Source organism: Somniosus microcephalus, chromosome 3 (assembly GCF_052327205.1).
Source record: "Somniosus microcephalus isolate GS21.2 chromosome 3, FLI_Smic_1.0, whole genome shotgun sequence".
NCBI lineage: Eukaryota > Metazoa > Chordata > Chondrichthyes > Squaliformes > Somniosidae > Somniosus > Somniosus microcephalus.
In genome coordinates, this window is record NC_140989.1 from 191,209,863 (window position 1) to 191,227,492 (window position 17,630).

General features: G+C 41.4%; 1 protein-coding gene across 1 annotated transcript in view; it reads right to left on the bottom strand.

Moving 5' to 3' along the window:
• LOC147121641 (cobalamin binding intrinsic factor-like) overlaps positions 1-16,436 on the bottom strand; it is a 38,892-nt gene extending 22,456 nt beyond the window's left edge. Inside the window, exon 1 of the mRNA XM_085982058.1 lies at positions 16,337-16,436. Within this exon, the coding sequence (XP_085838184.1) occupies positions 16,337-16,403 (67 nt within the window). The 5' untranslated portion in view covers positions 16,404-16,436. The remainder of the gene's footprint in view (positions 1-16,336) is intronic.
• Positions 16,437-17,630: the final 1,194 nt, after the last annotated feature.

The following is a 17,630-nucleotide window of genomic DNA, read 5'->3' on the forward strand; positions in this document are numbered from 1 at the left end:
CGGAGTAGTTATAACATTGTAAATACCTAAAGACAAGGACTGGAGCGGAGTGGTTATAACGTTGTAAATACCTAAAGACAAGGCCTGGAGCGGAGTGGTTATAACATTGTAAATACCTAAAGACAAGGACTGGAGCGGAGTAGTTATAACGTTGTAAATACCTAAAGACAAGGACTGGAGCGGAGTGGTTATAACGTTGTAAATACCTAAAGACAAGGCTGGAGCGGAGTAGTTATAACATTGTAAATACCTAAAGACAAGGACTGGAGCGGAGTAGTTATATACATAGATACATAGAAGATAGGAGCAGGAGTAGGCCATTCGGCCCTTCGTGCCTGCTCCGCCATTCGATGAGATCATGGCTGATCCTTTAATTCAGTATCCCGTCCCCGCCTTCTCTCCGTAACCCTTAACCCCTTTTGCCCGTAGAAATATATCTAATTCCCTCTTAAATATATTTAATGAGCTGGCGTACACTGCCCTCTGTGGCAATGAGTTCCACAGGTTCACCACTCTCTGAGTGAAGAAATTCCCCCTCATCTCTGTCCTAAATGGTTTAGCCCTTATCCTTAAATTATGTCCTCTAGTTCTGTTCTCACCCGCCAAGGGAAACATTCCTTCTGCATCCAGTCTGTCTAGACCTGTCAGAATTTTATACACTTCTATGAGGTCCCCTCTCAATCTTCTAAACTCCAGTGTGTACATCCCTAAACTACATAGTCTCTCCTCATAGGTCATTCCCGCCATTCCTGGTATCAGCCTGGTGAATCGCCGCTGCACCCCCTCCATGGCAAGAACATCCTTCCTCAGATGAGGCGACCAAAACTGTACACAGTACTCGAGGTGTGGTCTCACCAGTGCCCTGTACAGCTGCAGCAAGGTATCCCTGTTCCTGTATTCTAACCCTTTTGCTATGAAGGCCAGCATACCGTTTGCCTTCTTGACCGCCTGTTGCACCTGCATGCTCGCCTTCAGTGACTGGTGTACAAGAACACCCAGGTCTCTCTGTACTTCCCCCTCTCCCAATCTATTGCCATTTAAATAATAATTTGCCCTCCCGTTCCTGCACCCAAGGTGGATAACTTCGCACTTGTCCACATTATAGTGCATCTGCCATTTATCCGCCCAATCGCCCAGTCTGTCCAAATCGCTCTGGAGCTTCCTGGTCTCTTCCTCTGAGCCCACCCCCCCTCCTAGTTTAGTGTCGTCTGCAAATTTGGAAATGCTGCATCCGACTCCCTGATCCAGGTCATTAATGTAAATTGTGAACAGCTGGGGGCCCAGGACAGATCCCTGTGGTACCCCACTTGTTACTGCCTGCCATTCAGAAAATGAGCCGTTTATTCCAACTCTCTGTTTTCTATCTGACAGCCAGTTCCCTATCCACGCCAAAACTTTCCCCTTTATCCCATGAGCCTCAATTTTCCATGCTAATCTTTTATGTGGGACCTTATCGAAGGCCTTTTGGAAGTCCAGGTACACCACATCTACTGGCTCTCCCCCATCTATTCTACCAGTTACTCCCTCAAAAAATTCCAATAGATTAGTCAAGCACGATTTACCCTTTGTAAATCCATGTTGACTCTGTCCTATCCTGTCCCCATTTGCTAAGTGCTCCGCTATTTCATCCTTAATGATGGACTCCAGCATTTTGCCCACAACTGATGTAAGGCTTACAGGTCTGTAATTACCTGCTTTTTCCCTACCCCCCTTTTTGAATAGTGGGGTAACGTTAGCTACCCTCCAATCCATCGGCACTGTTCCCGAGTCTAATGAATTCTGAAAAATCATCCTTAGTGCATCCGCTATAACTTTGTAAATACCTAAAGCCAAGGACTGAAGCGGAGTGGTTATAACGTTGTAAATACCTGAAGACAAGGACTGGAGCGGAGTAGTTATAACATTGTAAATACCTAAAGAAAAGGACTGGAGCGGAGTAGTTATAATGTTGTAAATACCTAAAGGCAAGCACTGGAGCGGAGTAGTTATAACTTTGTAAATACCTGAAGACAAGGACTGGAGCGGAGTAGTTATAACGTTGTAAATACCTAAAGACAAGGACTGGAGCGGAGTAGTTATAACGTTGTAAATACCTAAAGACAAGGACTGGAGCGGAGTGGTTATAACATTGTAAATACCTAAAGAAAAGGACTGGAGCGGAGTAGTTATAACTTTGTAAATACCTAAAGCCAAGGACTGAAGCGGAGTGGTTATAACGTTGTAAATACCTGAAGACAAGGACTGGAGCGGAGTAGTTATAACATTGTAAATACCTAAAGAAAAGGACTGGAGCGGAGTAGTTATAACTTTGTAAATACCTAAAGCCAAGGACTGGAGCGGAGTGGTTATAACGTTGTAAATACCTGAAGACAAGGACTGGAGCGGAGTAGTTATAACATTGTAAATACCTAAAGACAAGGAGTGGAGCGGAGTAGTTATAACTTTGTAAATACCTAAAGCCAAGGACTGGAGCGGAGTGGTTATAACGTTGTAAATACCTGAAGACAAGGACTGGAGCGGAGTAGTTATAACATTGTAAATACCTAAAGACAAGGACTGGAGCAGAGTAGTTATAACTTTGTAAATACCTGAAGACAAGGACTGGAGCGGAGTAGTTTTAACGTTGTAAATACCTAAAGACAAGGAGTGGAGCGGAGTAGTTATAACTTTGTAAATACCTAAAGACAAGGACTGGAGCGGACTAGTTATAACGTTGTAAATACCTAAAGACAAGGACTGGAGCGGAGTAGTTATAACATTGTAAATACCTAAAGACAAGGACTGGAGCGGAGTAGTTATAACGTTGTAAATACCTAAAGAAAAGGACTGGAGCGGAGTAGTTATAACTTTGTAAATACCTAAAGCCAAGGACTGGAGCGGAGTGGTTATAACGTTGTAAATACCTGAAGACAAGGACTGGAGCGGAGTAGTTATAACATTGTAAATACCTAAAGACAAGGAGTGGAGCGGAGTAGTTATGACTTTGTAAATACCTAAAGCCAAGGACTGGAGCGGAGTGGTTATAACGTTGTAAATACCTGAAGACAAGGACTGGAGCGGAGTAGTCATAACATTGTAAATACCTAAAGACAAGGACTGGAGCAGAGTAGTTATAACTTTGTAAATACCTGAAGACAAGGACTGGAGCGGAGTAGTTTTAACGTTGTAAATACCTAAAGACAAGGAGTGGAGCGGAGTAGTTTTAACGTTGTAAATACCTAAAGACAAGGAGTGGAGCGGAGTAGTTATAACTTTGTAAATACCTAAAGACAAGGACTGGAGCGGACTAGTTATAACGTTGTAAATACCTAAAGACAAGGACTGGAGCGGAGTAGTTATAACATTGTAAATACCTAAAGACAAGGACTGGAGCGGAGTGGTTATAACATTGTAAATACCTAAAGACAAGGACTGGAGCGGAGTAGTTTTAACGTTGTAAATACCTAAAGACAAGGACTGGAGCGGAGTAGTTATAACGTTGTAAATACCTAAAGACAAGGACTGGAGCGGAGTGGTTATAACATTGTAAATACCTAAAGACAAGGACTGGAGCGGAGTAGTTATAACATTGTAAATACCTAAAGACAAGGACTGGAGCAGAGTAGTTTTAACGTTGTAAATACCTAAAGACAAGGACTGGAGCGGAGTAGTTATAACGTTGTAAATACCTAAAGACAAGGACTGGAGCGGAGTGGTTATAACATTGTAAATACCTAAAGACAAGGACTGGAGCGGAGTAGTTATAACTTTGTAAATACCTAAAGACAAGGACTGGAGCGAGGTAGTTATAACGTTGTAAATACCTGAAGACAAGGACTGGAGCGGAGTAGTTATAACATTGTAAATACCTAAAGACAAGGACTGGAGCGGAGTAGTTATAACGTTGTAAATACCTGAAGACAAGGACTGGAGCGGAGTAGTTATAACATTGTAAATACCTAAAGAAAAGGACTGGAGCGGAGTAGTTATAACTTTGTAAATACCTAAAGCCAAGGACTGAAGCGGAGTGGTTATAACGTTGTAAATACCTAAAGACAAGGACTGGAGTGGAGTCGTTATAACATTGAAAATACCTAAAGCCAAGGACTGGAGTGGAGTAGTTATAACGTTGTAAATACCTAAAGACAAGGACTGGAGCGGAGTAGTTATAACATTGTAAATACCTAAAGACAAGAACTGGAGCGGAGTGGTTATAACGTTGTAAATACCAAAAGACAAGGACTGGAGCGGAGTCGTTATAACGTTGTAAATACCTAAAGACAAGGACTGGAGCGGAGTGGTTATAACGTTGTAAATACCTGAAGCCAAGGACTGGAGCGGAGTGGTTATAACGTTGTAAAAACCTGAAGACAAGGGCTGGAGCGGAGTAGTTATAACGTTGTAAATACCTAAAGACAAGGACTGGAGCGTAGTGGTTATAACGTTGTAAATACCTAAAGACAAGGACTGGAGCGGAGTAGTTATAACGTTGTAAATACCTAAAGACAAGGACTGGAGCGGAGTAGTTATAACGTTGTAAATACCTAAAGACAAGGACTGGAGCGGAGTAGTTTTAACGTTGTAAATACCTAAAGACAAGGACTGGAGCGGAGTAGTTATAACGTTGTAAATACCTAAAGACAAGGACTGGAGCGGAGTGGTTATAACATTGTAAATACCTAAAGACAAGGACTGGAGCGGAGTAGTTATAACGTTGTAAATACCTGAAGACAAGGGCTGGAGCGGAGTAGTTATAACGTTGTAAATACCTAAAGACAAGGACTGGAGCGGAGTGGTTATAACGTTGTAAATACCTAAAGACAAGGACTGGAGCGGAGTAGTTATAATGTTGTATATACCTAAAGACAAGGACTGGAGCGGAGTAGTTATAACGTTGTAAATACCTGAAGACAAGGACTGGAGCGGAGTTGTTATAACGTTGTAAATACCTAAAGCCAAGGACTGGAGCGGAGTAGTTATAACGTTGTAAATACCTAAAGACAAGGACTGGAGCGGAGTAGTTATAATGTTGTATATACCTAAAGACAAGGACTGGAGCGGAGTAGTTATAACGTTGTAAATACCTGAAGACAAGGACTGGAGCGGAGTTGTTATAACGTTGTAAATACCTAAAGCCAAGGACTGGAGCGGAGTAGTTATAATGTTGTAAATACTTAAAGACAAGGACTGGAGCGGGGTAGTTATAACTTTGTAAATACCTAAAGACAAGGACTGGAGTGGAGTAGTTATAATGTTGTAAATACCTAAAGACAAGGACTGGAGCGGAGTAGTTATAACGTTGTAAATACCTGAAGACAAGGACTGGAGCGGAGTTGTTATAACGTTGTAAATACCTAAAGCCAAGGACTGGAGCGGAGTAGTTATAATGTTGTAAATACTTAAAGACAAGGACTGGAGCGGGGTAGTTATAACTTTGTAAATACCTAAAGACAAGGACTGGAGCGGAGTAGTTATAATGTTGTAAATACCTAAAGACAAGGACTGGAGCGGAGTGGTTATAACATTGTAAATACCGAAAGACAAGGACTGGAGCGGAGTGGTTATAACGTTGTAAATACCTAAAGACAAGGACTGGAGCGGAGTAGTTATAACTTTGTAAATACCTAAAGACAAGGACTGGAGCGGAGTAGTTATAACGTTGTAAATACCTGAAGACAAGGACTGGAGCGGAGTAGTTATAACATTGTAAATACCTAAAGACAAGGACTGGAGCGGAGTAGTTATAACGTTTTAAATACCTAAAGCCAAGGACTGGAGCGGAGTGGTTATAACTTTGTAAATACCTAAAGCCAAGGACTGAAGCGGAGTGGTTATAACGTTGTAAATACCTAAAGACAAGGACTGGAGCGGAGTAGTTATAACGTTGTAAATGCCTAAAGACAAGGACTGGAGCGGAGTGGTTATAACGTGTAAATACCTAAAGACAAGGACTGGAGCGGAGTGGTTATAACATTGTAAATAACTAAAGACAAGGACTGGAGCGGAGTGGTTATAATGTTGTAAGTACCTAAAGACAAGGACTGGAGCGGAGTGGTTATAATATTGTAAATACCTAAAGACAAGGACTGGAGCGGAGTGGTTATAACGTTGTAAATACCTAAAGACAAGGACTGGAGCGGAGTAGTTATAACTTTGTAAATACCTAAAGACAAGGACTGGAGCGGAGTAGTTATAACGTTGTAAATACCTAAAGACAAGGACTGGAGCGGAGTAGTTATAACGTTGTAAATACCTAAAGACAAGGACTGGAGCGGAGTAGTTATAACATTGTAAATACCTAAAGACAAGGACTGGAGCGGAGTAGTTATAACGTGTAAATACCTAAAGACAAGGACTGGAGCGGAGTAGTTATAACGTTGTAAATACCTAAAGACAAGGACGGAAGCGGAGTGGTTATAACGTTGTAAATACCTAAAGACAAGGACTGGAGCGGAGTAGTTGTAACGTTGTAAATACCTAAAGACAAGGACTGGAGCGGAGTAGTTGTAACGTTGTAAATACCTAAAGACAAGGACTGGAGCGGAGTAGTTATAACGTTGTAAATACCTAAAGACAAGGACGGAAGCGGAGTGGTTATAACGTTGTAAATACTTAAAGACAAGGACTGGAGCGGAGTGGTTATAACGTTGTAAATACCTAAAGACAAGGACTGGAGCGGAGTAGTTATAACATTGTAAATACCTAAAGACAAGGACTGGAGCGGAGTAGTTATAACGTTGTAAATACCTAAAGACAAGGACTGGAGCGGAGTAGTTATAACGTGTAAATACCTAAAGACAAGGACTGGAGCGGAGTAGTTGTAACGTTGTAAATACCTAAAGACAAGGACTGGAGCGGAGTAGTTATAACGTTGTAAATACCTAAAGACAAGGACTGGAGCGGAGTAGTTATAACGTGTAAATACCTAAAGACAAGGACTGGAGCGGAGTAGTTGTAACGTTGTAAATACCTAAAGACAAGGACTGGAGCGGAGTAGTTATAACGTGTAAATACGTAAAGACAAGGACTGGAGCGGAGTAGTTATAACGTTGCAAATACCTAAAGACAAGGACTGGAGCGGAGTGGTTATAACGTGTAAATACCTAAAGACAAGGACTGGAGCGGAGTAGTTATAAAGTTGTAAATACCTAAAGACAAGGACTGGAGCGGAGTAGTTATAACGTTGTAAATACCTAAAGACAAGGACTGGAGCGGAATGATTATAACGTTGTAAATACCTAAAGACAAGGACTGGAGCGGAGTAGTTATAACATTGTAAATAACTAAATACAAGGACTGGAGCGGAGTAGTTATAACGTTGTAAATACCTAAAGACAAGGACTGGAGCGGAGTAGTTATAACATTGTAAATAACTAAATACAAGGACTGGAGTGGAGTAGTTATAACGTTGTAAATACCTAAAGACAAGGACTGGAGCGGAGTAGTTATAACATTGTAAATACCTAAAGACAAGGACTGGAGCGGAGTAGTTATAACGTTGTAAATACCTAAAGCCAACGACTGGAGCGGAGTGGTTATAACGTTGTAAATACCTAAAGACAAGGACTGGAGCGGAGTAGTTATAACGTTGTAAATACCTAAAGACAAGGACTGGAGCGGAGTAGTTATAACATTGTAAATAACTAAAGACAAGGACTGGAGCGGAGTAGTTATAACGTAGCAAATACCTAAAGACAAGGACTGGAGCGGAGTAGTTATAACATTGTAAATACCTAAAGACAAGGACTGGAGCGGAGTGGTTATAAGTTTGTAAATACCTAAAGACAAGGACTGGAGCGGAGTGGTTATAACGTTGTAAATACCTAAAGCCAAGGACTGGAGCGGAGTAGTTATAATGTTGTAAATACCTAAAGACAAGGACTGGAGCGGAGTAGTTATAACGTTGTAAATGCCGAAAGACAAGGACTGGAGCGGAGCAGTTATAAAGTTGTAAATACCTAAAGACAAGGACTGGAGCGGAGCAGTTATAACATTGTAAATACCTAAAGCCAAGGACTGGAGCGGAGTAGTTATAACTTTGTAAATACCTAAAGCCAAGGACTGAAGCGGAGTAGTTATAACGTTGTAAATACCTAAAGACAAGGACTGGAGCGGAGTAGTTATAACGTTGTAAATACCTAAAGACAAGGACTGGAGCGGAGTAGTTATAACGTTGTAAATGCCGAAAGACAAGGACTGGAGCGGAGCAGTTATAAAGTTGTAAATACCTAAAGACAAGGACTGGAGCGGAGTAGTTCTAACATTGTAAATAACTAAAGACAAGGACTGGAGCGGAGTAGTTATAACTTTGTAAATACCTAAAGCCAAGGACTGAAGCGGAGTAGTTATAACGTTGTAAATACCTAAAGACAAGGACTGGAGCGGAGTAGTTATAACGTTGTAAATACCTAAAGACAAGGACTGGAGCGGAGTGGTTATAACGTGTAAATACCTAAAGACAAGGACTGGAGCGGAGTGGTTATAACATTGTAAATACCTAAAGACAAGGACTGGAGCGGAGTAGTTATAATGTTGTAAATACCTAAAGACAAGGACTGGAGCGGAGTAGTTATAACGTTGTAAATGCCGAAAGACAAGGACTGGAGCGGAGCAGTTATAAAGTTGTAAATCCCTAAAGACAAGGACTGGAGCGGAGCAGTTATAACATTGTAAATACCTAAAGCCAAGGACTGGAGCGGAGTAGTTATAACTTTGTAAATACCTAAAGCCAAGGACTGAAGCGGAGTAGTTATAACGTTGTAAATACCTAAAGACAAGGACTGGAGCGGAGTAGTTATAACGTTGTAAATACCTAAAGACAAGGACTGGAGCGGTGTAGTTATAACGTTGTAAATGCCGAAAGACAAGGACTGGAGCGGAGCAGTTATAAAGTTGTAAATACCTAAAGACAAGGACTGGAGCGGAGTAGTTCTAACATTGTAAATAACTAAAGACAAGGACTGGAGCGGAGTAGTTATAACTTTGTAAATACCTAAAGCCAAGGACTGAAGCGGAGTAGTTATAACGTTGTAAATACCTAAAGACAAGGACTGGAGCGGAGTAGTTATAACGTTGTAAATACCTAAAGACAAGGACTGGAGCGGAGTGGTTATAACGTGTAAATACCTAAAGACAAGGACTGGAGCGGAGTGGTTATAACATTGTAAATACCTAAAGACAAGGACTGGAGCAGAGTAGTTATAACGTTGTAAATACCTAAAGACAAGGACTGGAGCGGAGTAGTTATAACGTTGTAAATACCTAAAGACAAGGACTGGAGCGGAGTGGTTATAACGTTGTAAATACCTAAAGACAAGGACTGGAGCGGAGTGGTTATAACGTTGTAAATACCTAAAGACAAGGACTGGAGCGGAATGATTATAACGTTGTAAATATCTAAAGACAAGGACTGGAGCGGAGTAGTTATAACGTTGTAAATATCTGAAGACAAGGACTGGAGCGGAGTGGTTATAACGTTTTAAATACCTAAAGACAAGGACTGGAGCGGAGTGGTTATAATGGTGTAAATACCTAAAGACAAGGACTGGAGCGGAGTGGTTATAACGTTGTAAATACCTAAAGACAAGGACTGGAGCGGAGTGGTTATAACATTGTAAATACCTGAAGACAAGGACTGGAGCGGAGTAGTTATAACGTTGTAAATACCTAAAGACAAGGACTGGAGCGGAGTCGTTATAATGTTGTAAATACTTAAAGACAAGGACTGGAGCGGAGTAGTTCTAACATTGTAAATACCTAAAGACAAGGACTGGAGCGGAGTAGTTCTAACATTGTAAATACTTAAAGACAAGGACTGGAGCGGAGTAGTTCTAACATTGTAAATACTTAAAGACAAGGTCTGGAGCGGAGTGGTTATAACGTTGTAAATACCTAAAGACAAGGACTGGAGCGGAGTAGTTCTAACATTGTAAATACCTAAAGACAAGGACTGGAGCGGTGTGGTTATAAGATGTAAATACCTAAAGACAAGGACTGGAGCGGAGTGGTTATAACGTTGTAAATACCTGAAGCCAAGGACTGGAGCGGAGTAGTTATAATGTTGTAAATACTTAAAGACAAGGACTGGAGCGGAGTATTTATAACGTTGTGAATACCTAAAGACAAGGACTGGAGCGGAGTGGTTATAATGATGTAAATACCTAAAGACAAGGACTGGAGCGGAGTAGTTATAACTTTGTAAATACCTAAAGACAAGGACTGGAGCGGAGTAGTTATAACGTTGTAAATACCTAAAGACAAGGACTGGAGCGGAGTAGTTATAACGTTGTAAATACCTAAAGACAAGGACTGGAGCGGAGTAGTTATAACATTGTAAATACCTAAAGACAAGGACTGGAGCGGAGTAGTTATAACGTGTAAATACCTAAAGACAAGGACTGGAGCGGAGTAGTTATAACGTTGTAAATACCTAAAGACAAGGACGGAAGCGGAGTGGTTATAACGTTGTAAATACCTAAAGACAAGGACTGGAGCGGAGTAGTTGTAACGTTGTAAATACCTAAAGACAAGGACTGGAGCGGAGTAGTTATAACGTTGTAAATACCTAAAGACAAGGACGGAAGCGGAGTGGTTATAACGTTGTAAATACCTAAAGACAAGGACTGGAGCGGAGTGGTTATAACGTTGTAAATACCTAAAGACAAGGACTGGAGCGGAGTAGTTATAACATTGTAAATACCTAAAGACAAGGACTGGAGCGGAGTAGTTATAACGTTGTAAATACCTAAAGACAAGGACTGGAGCGGAGTAGTTATAACGTGTAAATACCTAAAGACAAGGACTGGAGCGGAGTAGTTGTAACGTTGTAAATACCTAAAGACAAGGACTGGAGCGGAGTAGTTATAACGTTGTAAATACCTAAAGACAAGGACTGGAGCGGAGTAGTTATAACGTGTAAATACCTAAAGACAAGGACTGGAGCGGAGTAGTTGTAACGTTGTAAATACCTAAAGACAAGGACTGGAGCGGAGTAGTTATAACGTGTAAATACCTAAAGACAAGGACTGGAGCGGAGTAGTTATAACGTTGCAAATACCTAAAGACAAGGACTGGAGCGGAGTGGTTATAACGTGTAAATACCTAAAGACAAGGACTGGAGCGGAGTAGTTATAAAGTTGTAAATACCTAAAGACAAGGACTGGAGCGGAGTAGTTATAACGTTGTAAATACCTAAAGACAAGGACTGGAGCGGAGTGATTATAACGTTGTAAATACCTAAAGACAAGGACTGGAGCGGAGTAGTTATAACATTGTAAATAACTAAATACAAGGACTGGAGCGGAGTAGTTATAACGTTGTAAATACCTAAAGACAAGGACTGGAGCGGAGTAGTTATAACATTGTAAATAACTAAATACAAGGACTGGAGTGGAGTAGTTATAACGTTGTAAATACCTAAAGACAAGGACTGGAGCGGAGTAGTTATAACATTGTAAATACCTAAAGACAAGGACTGGAGCGGAGTAGTTATAACGTTGTAAATACCTAAAGCCAACGACTGGAGCGGAGTGGTTATAACGTTGTAAATACCTAAAGACAAGGACTGGAGCGGAGTAGTTATAACGTTGTAAATACCTAAAGACAAGAACTGGAGCGGAGTAGTTATAACATTGTAAATAACTAAAGACAAGGACTGGAGCGGAGTAGTTATAACGTAGCAAATACCTAAAGACAAGGACTGGAGCGGAGTAGTTATAACATTGTAAATACCTAAAGACAAGGACTGGAGCGGAGTGGTTATAACGTTGTAAATACCGAAAGCCAAGGACTGGAGCGGAGTAGTTATAAGTTTGTAAATACCTAAAGACAAGGACTGGAGCGGAGTGGTTATAACGTTGTAAATACCTAAAGCCAAGGACTGGAGCGGAGTAGTTATAATGTTGTAAATACCTAAAGACAAGGACTGGAGCGGAGTAGTTATAACGTTGTAAATGCCGAAAGACAAGGACTGGAGCGGAGCAGTTATAAAGTTGTAAATACCTAAAGACAAGGACTGGAGCGGAGCAGTTATAACATTGTAAATACCTAAAGCCAAGGACTGGAGCGGAGTAGTTATAACTTTGTAAATACCTAAAGCCAAGGACTGAAGCGGAGTAGTTATAACGTTGTAAATACCTAAAGACAAGGACTGGAGCGGAGTAGTTATAACGTTGTAAATACCTAAAGACAAGGACTGGAGCGGAGTAGTTATAACGTTGTAAATACCTAAAGACAAGGACTGGAGCGGAGTAGTTATAAAGTTGTAAATACCTAAAGACAAGGACTGGAGCGGAGTAGTTCTAACATTGTAAATAACTAAAGACAAGGACTGGAGCGGAGTAGTTATAACTTTGTAAATACCTAAAGCCAAGGACTGAAGCGGAGTAGTTATAACGTTGTAAATACCTAAAGACAAGGACTGGAGCGGAGTAGTTATAACGTTGTAAATACCTAAAGACAAGGACTGGAGCGGAGTGGTTATAACGTGTAAATACCTAAAGACAAGGACTGGAGCGGAGTGGTTATAACATTGTAAATACCTAAAGACAAGGACTGGAGCGGAGTAGTTATAATGTTGTAAATACCTAAAGACAAGGACTGGAGCGGAGTAGTTATAACGTTGTAAATGCCGAAAGACAAGGACTGGAGCGGAGCAGTTATAAAGTTGTAAATCCCTAAAGACAAGGACTGGAGCGGAGCAGTTATAACATTGTAAATACCTAAAGCCAAGGACTGGAGCGGAGTAGTTATAACTTTGTAAATACCTAAAGCCAAGGACTGAAGCGGAGTAGTTATAACGTTGTAAATACCTAAAGACAAGGACTGGAGCGGAGTAGTTATAACGTTGTAAATACCTAAAGACAAGGACTGGAGCGGTGTAGTTATAACGTTGTAAATGCCGAAAGACAAGGACTGGAGCGGAGCAGTTATAAAGTTGTAAATACCTAAAGACAAGGACTGGAGCGGAGTAGTTCTAACATTGTAAATAACTAAAGACAAGGACTGGAGCGGAGTAGTTATAACTTTGTAAATACCTAAAGCCAAGGACTGAAGCGGAGTAGTTATAACGTTGTAAATACCTAAAGACAAGGACTGGAGCGGAGTAGTTATAACGTTGTAAATACCTAAAGACAAGGACTGGAGCGGAGTGGTTATAACGTGTAAATACCTAAAGACAAGGACTGGAGCGGAGTGGTTATAACATTGTAAATACCTAAAGACAAGGACTGGAGCAGAGTAGTTATAACGTTGTAAATACCTAAAGACAAGGACTGGAGCGGAGTAGTTATAACGTTGTAAATACCTAAAGACAAGGACTGGAGCGGAGTGGTTATAACGTTGTAAATACCTAAAGACAAGGACTGGAGCGGAGTGGTTATAACGTTGTAAATACCTAAAGACAAGGACTGGAGCGGAATGATTATAACGTTGTAAATATCTAAAGACAAGGACTGGAGCGGAGTAGTTATAACGTTGTAAATATCTGAAGACAAGGACTGGAGCGGAGTGGTTATAACGTTTTAAATACCTAAAGACAAGGACTGGAGCGGAGTGGTTATAATGGTGTAAATACCTAAAGACAAGGACTGGAGCGGAGTGGTTATAACGTTGTAAATACCTAAAGACAAGGACTGGAGCGGAGTGGTTATAACATTGTAAATACCTGAAGACAAGGACTGGAGCGGAGTAGTTATAACGTTGTAAATACCTAAAGACAAGGACTGGAGCGGAGTCGTTATAATGTTGTAAATACTTAAAGACAAGGACTGGAGCGGAGTAGTTCTAACATTGTAAATACCTAAAGACAAGGACTGGAGCGGAGTAGTTCTAACATTGTAAATACTTAAAGACAAGGACTGGAGCGGAGTAGTTCTAACATTGTAAATACTTAAAGACAAGGTCTGGAGCGGAGTGGTTATAACGTTGTAAATACCTAAAGACAAGGACTGGAGCGGAGTAGTTCTAACATTGTAAATACCTAAAGACAAGGACTGGAGCGGAGTGGTTATAAGATGTAAATACCTAAAGACAAGGACTGGAGCGGAGTGGTTATAACGTTGTAAATACCTGAAGCCAAGGACTGGAGCGGAGTAGTTATAATGTTGTAAATACTTAAAGACAAGGACTGGAGCGGAGTATTTATAACGTTGTGAATACCTAAAGACAAGGACTGGAGCGGAGTGGTTATAATGATGTAAATACCTAAAGACAAGGACTGGAGCGGAGTGGTTATAACGTTGTAAATACCTGAAGCCAAGGACTGGAGCGGAGTAGTTATAACGTTGTAAATACCTGAAGACAAGGACTGGAGCGGAGTGGTTATAACGTTTTAAATACCTAAAGACAAGGACTGGAGCGGAGTGGTTATAATGGTGTAAATACCTAAAGACAAGGACTGGAGCGGAGTGGTTATAACGTTGTAAATACCTAAAGACAAGGACTGGAGCGGAGTGGTTATAACATTGTAAATACCTGAAGACAAGGACTGGAGCGGAGTAGTTATAACGTTGTAAATACCTAAAGACAAGGACTGGAGCGGAGTCGTTATAATGTTGTAAATACTTAAAGACAAGGACTGGAGCGGGGTAGTTATAACGTTGTAAATACCTAAAGACAAGGACTGGAGCGGAGTAGTTATAACGTTGTAAATACCTAAAGACAAGGCCTGGAGCGGAGTAGTTATAACGTTGTAAATACCTAAAGACAAGGACTGGAGCGGAGTAGTTATAACGTTGTAAATACCTGAAGCCAAGGACTGGAGCGGAGTAGTTATAACGTTGTAAATACCTAAAGACAAGGACTGGAGCGGAGTAGTTATAACGTTGTAAATACCTAAAGACAAGGACTGGAGCGGAGTGGTTATAACGTTGTAAATACCTAAAGACAAGGACTGGAGCGGAGTAGTTATAACGTTGTAAATACCTAAAGACAAGGACTGGAGCGGAGTGGTTATAACATTGTAAATACCTAAAGACAAGGCCTGGAGCGGAGTAGTTATAACATTGTAAATACCTAAAGCCAAGGACTGGAGCGGAGTGGTTATAACATTGTAAATACCTAAAGCCAAGGACTGGAGCGGAGTAGTTATAACGTTGTAAATACCTAAAGCCAAGGCCTGGAGCGGAGTAGTTATAACATTGTAAATACCTAAAGCCAAGGACTGGAGCGGAGTGGTTATAACATTGTAAATACCTAAAGACAAGGACTGGAGCGGAGTGGTTATAACGTTGTAAATACCTGAAGCCAAGGACTGGAGCGGAGTAGTTATAACGTTGTAAATACCTGATGACACGGACTGGAGCGGAGTGGTTATAACGTTGTAAATACCTAAAGACAAGGCCTGGAGCGGAGTAGTTATAACGTTGTAAATACCTAAAGACAAGGACTGGAGCGGAGTGGTTATAACGTTGTAAATACCTAAAGACAAGGACTGGAGCGGAGTGGTTATAACGTTGTAAATACCTAAAGACAAGGCCTGGAGCGGAGTAGTTATAACGTTGTAAATACCTAAAGACAAGGACTTAAGCGGAGTGGTTATAACGTTGTAAATACCTAAAGACAAGGACTTAAGCGGAGTGGTTATAACGTTGTAAATACCTAAAGACAAGGACTGGAGCGGAGTAGTTATAACGTTGTAAATACCTAAAGACAAGGCCTGGAGCGGAGTGGTTATAACGTTGTAAATACCTAAAGCCAAGGACTTAAGCGGAGTGGTTATAACGTTGTAAATACCTAAAGACAAGGACTGGAGCGGAGTATTTATAACGTTGTGAATACCTAAAGACAAGAACTGGAGCGGAGTGGTTATAACGTTGTGAATACCTAAAGACAAGGACTGGAGCGGAGTATTTATAACGTTGTGAATACCTAAAGACAAGAACTGGAGCGGAGTAGTTATAACATTGTAAATACCTAAAGACAAGGACTGGAGCGGAGTAGTTATAACGTTGTAAATACCTAAAGACAAGGACTGGAGCGGAGTAGTTATAACGTTGTGAATACCTGAAGACAAGAACTGGAGCGGAGTGGTTATAACGTTGTAAATACCTAAAGACAAGGACTGGAGCGGAGTATTTATAACGTTGTGAATACCTGAAGACAAGAACTGGAGCGGAGTATTTATAACGTTGTGAATACCTGAAGACAAGAACTGGAGCGGAGTGGTTATAATTTTTTTGAACAGGGGTGGGCTGTAAAAAGGCGAGGTTTGAGTCGAGGTGGAAGAAGGATCACCAGCTAGAATACAAGCTTTCCCTATTTACATTTTGCATATTGTGCGAGAAATGGAAGAGGAGCGACTCTGTTATAAATCAGTTGAGACAGATCCAATGTAATGAGCAGGGATTTCATTACTTACGGCACTCTTCGGTGGAATGTCCAAAGACAATTAGAAATTGGAAAACGATAATCCGACAGACGGACATTGTCAAATAGAAGCTTCCTGTTCAGTAATCTAAATGCTGCTGAACAGAAAAAAGTGACATCGTGAATTTTAAATTGAAGTCTTCGGCGAAGAGCTTTTCAGATCGTGCACATTTAATCTATGCTGTCTGCTGTGGATATGCCCAGCCTACTTGTCATGTCTCGGCACCCGAACGTTGGAAACGGAGTTAGTTCTCAGTCTGTATTCGAACTATGCCCTTTGAGGATCAAGTTCACTCGGAGTGATGGCTGAAGATGCCTGATTTTCCCTCCCATTATTTTTTCATTCTCAGGATGTGGGCAAGGTTGGCATTTATTGCCCATCCCTTGTTGGTGGTGGGCCTTCAGCTTGAACCATTGGGGAACAGTTTTCATACCACTGAGTTGCTTGCTAGACTCTTTCAGAGAGCAGTCAGAGTTAACCTCGTTGGTGTGGATCTGGAGTCACATATCGGCCAGACCAGGTGAGGACGGCAGGTTTCCTTCCCTAAAGGACATTACTGAACCAGCTGGGTTTTTACAACAAACCACAGCTTCTTGCTCACTTTTACTGAGACCAGCTTTGTATTTTTAAACTAAATTCAAACTCTCAAATTGCCATGGTTGGATTTGAACTCAGGGGCCTTGATATTTACGGGGAGTCGGGAGGGGGAGTGGCAGCCGGGGGGGGTGGGGGGGGGGATCCTGCCGCATTTAACAGCGGGACCTGATTTAAAACTTTGAGAGGCTGGCTGTTGGGCAGGAAGGCCTGTGGCACTAGGCCACAGCCGGGGAGTGGAGAGGAGGGAGGGTGAGATTGTGGGTTGGGGCAACAACGGGGTGGGGGGTGGTGGCCGTGGATAGATCGAGGGGTGGGAGTGGCGGAGAGCTCGGTCAGGATTTATCACATGTTTCTATACCCAGTTCTTTTTTTCCCAGCCTTGATCTGAAATATTAGATATTGCCTATTTTTTGTGTTCTTTCCTTCCTCCTACAGTTTACCCTTATTACTGCTTCCTGACTCTGCTCTTTTCAGTCTTGCTGATCTCCTGTAGGATGGGCCTCAGCTCTTCATAACATGTGTCAATAAAAATATCCACTATAAAAGTCGGTAAGCAGGCACCAGCATTTATTTCTCGCTCTCATTCAATCTATTTATCTATCTCTCACTCACTTAATTTCTCTCTCTCGCCCTTCCCCATTCCCTCTCTCTCCCCTCTCCCTTTCTTTCCCTCTCTCTGTCTGTCTCT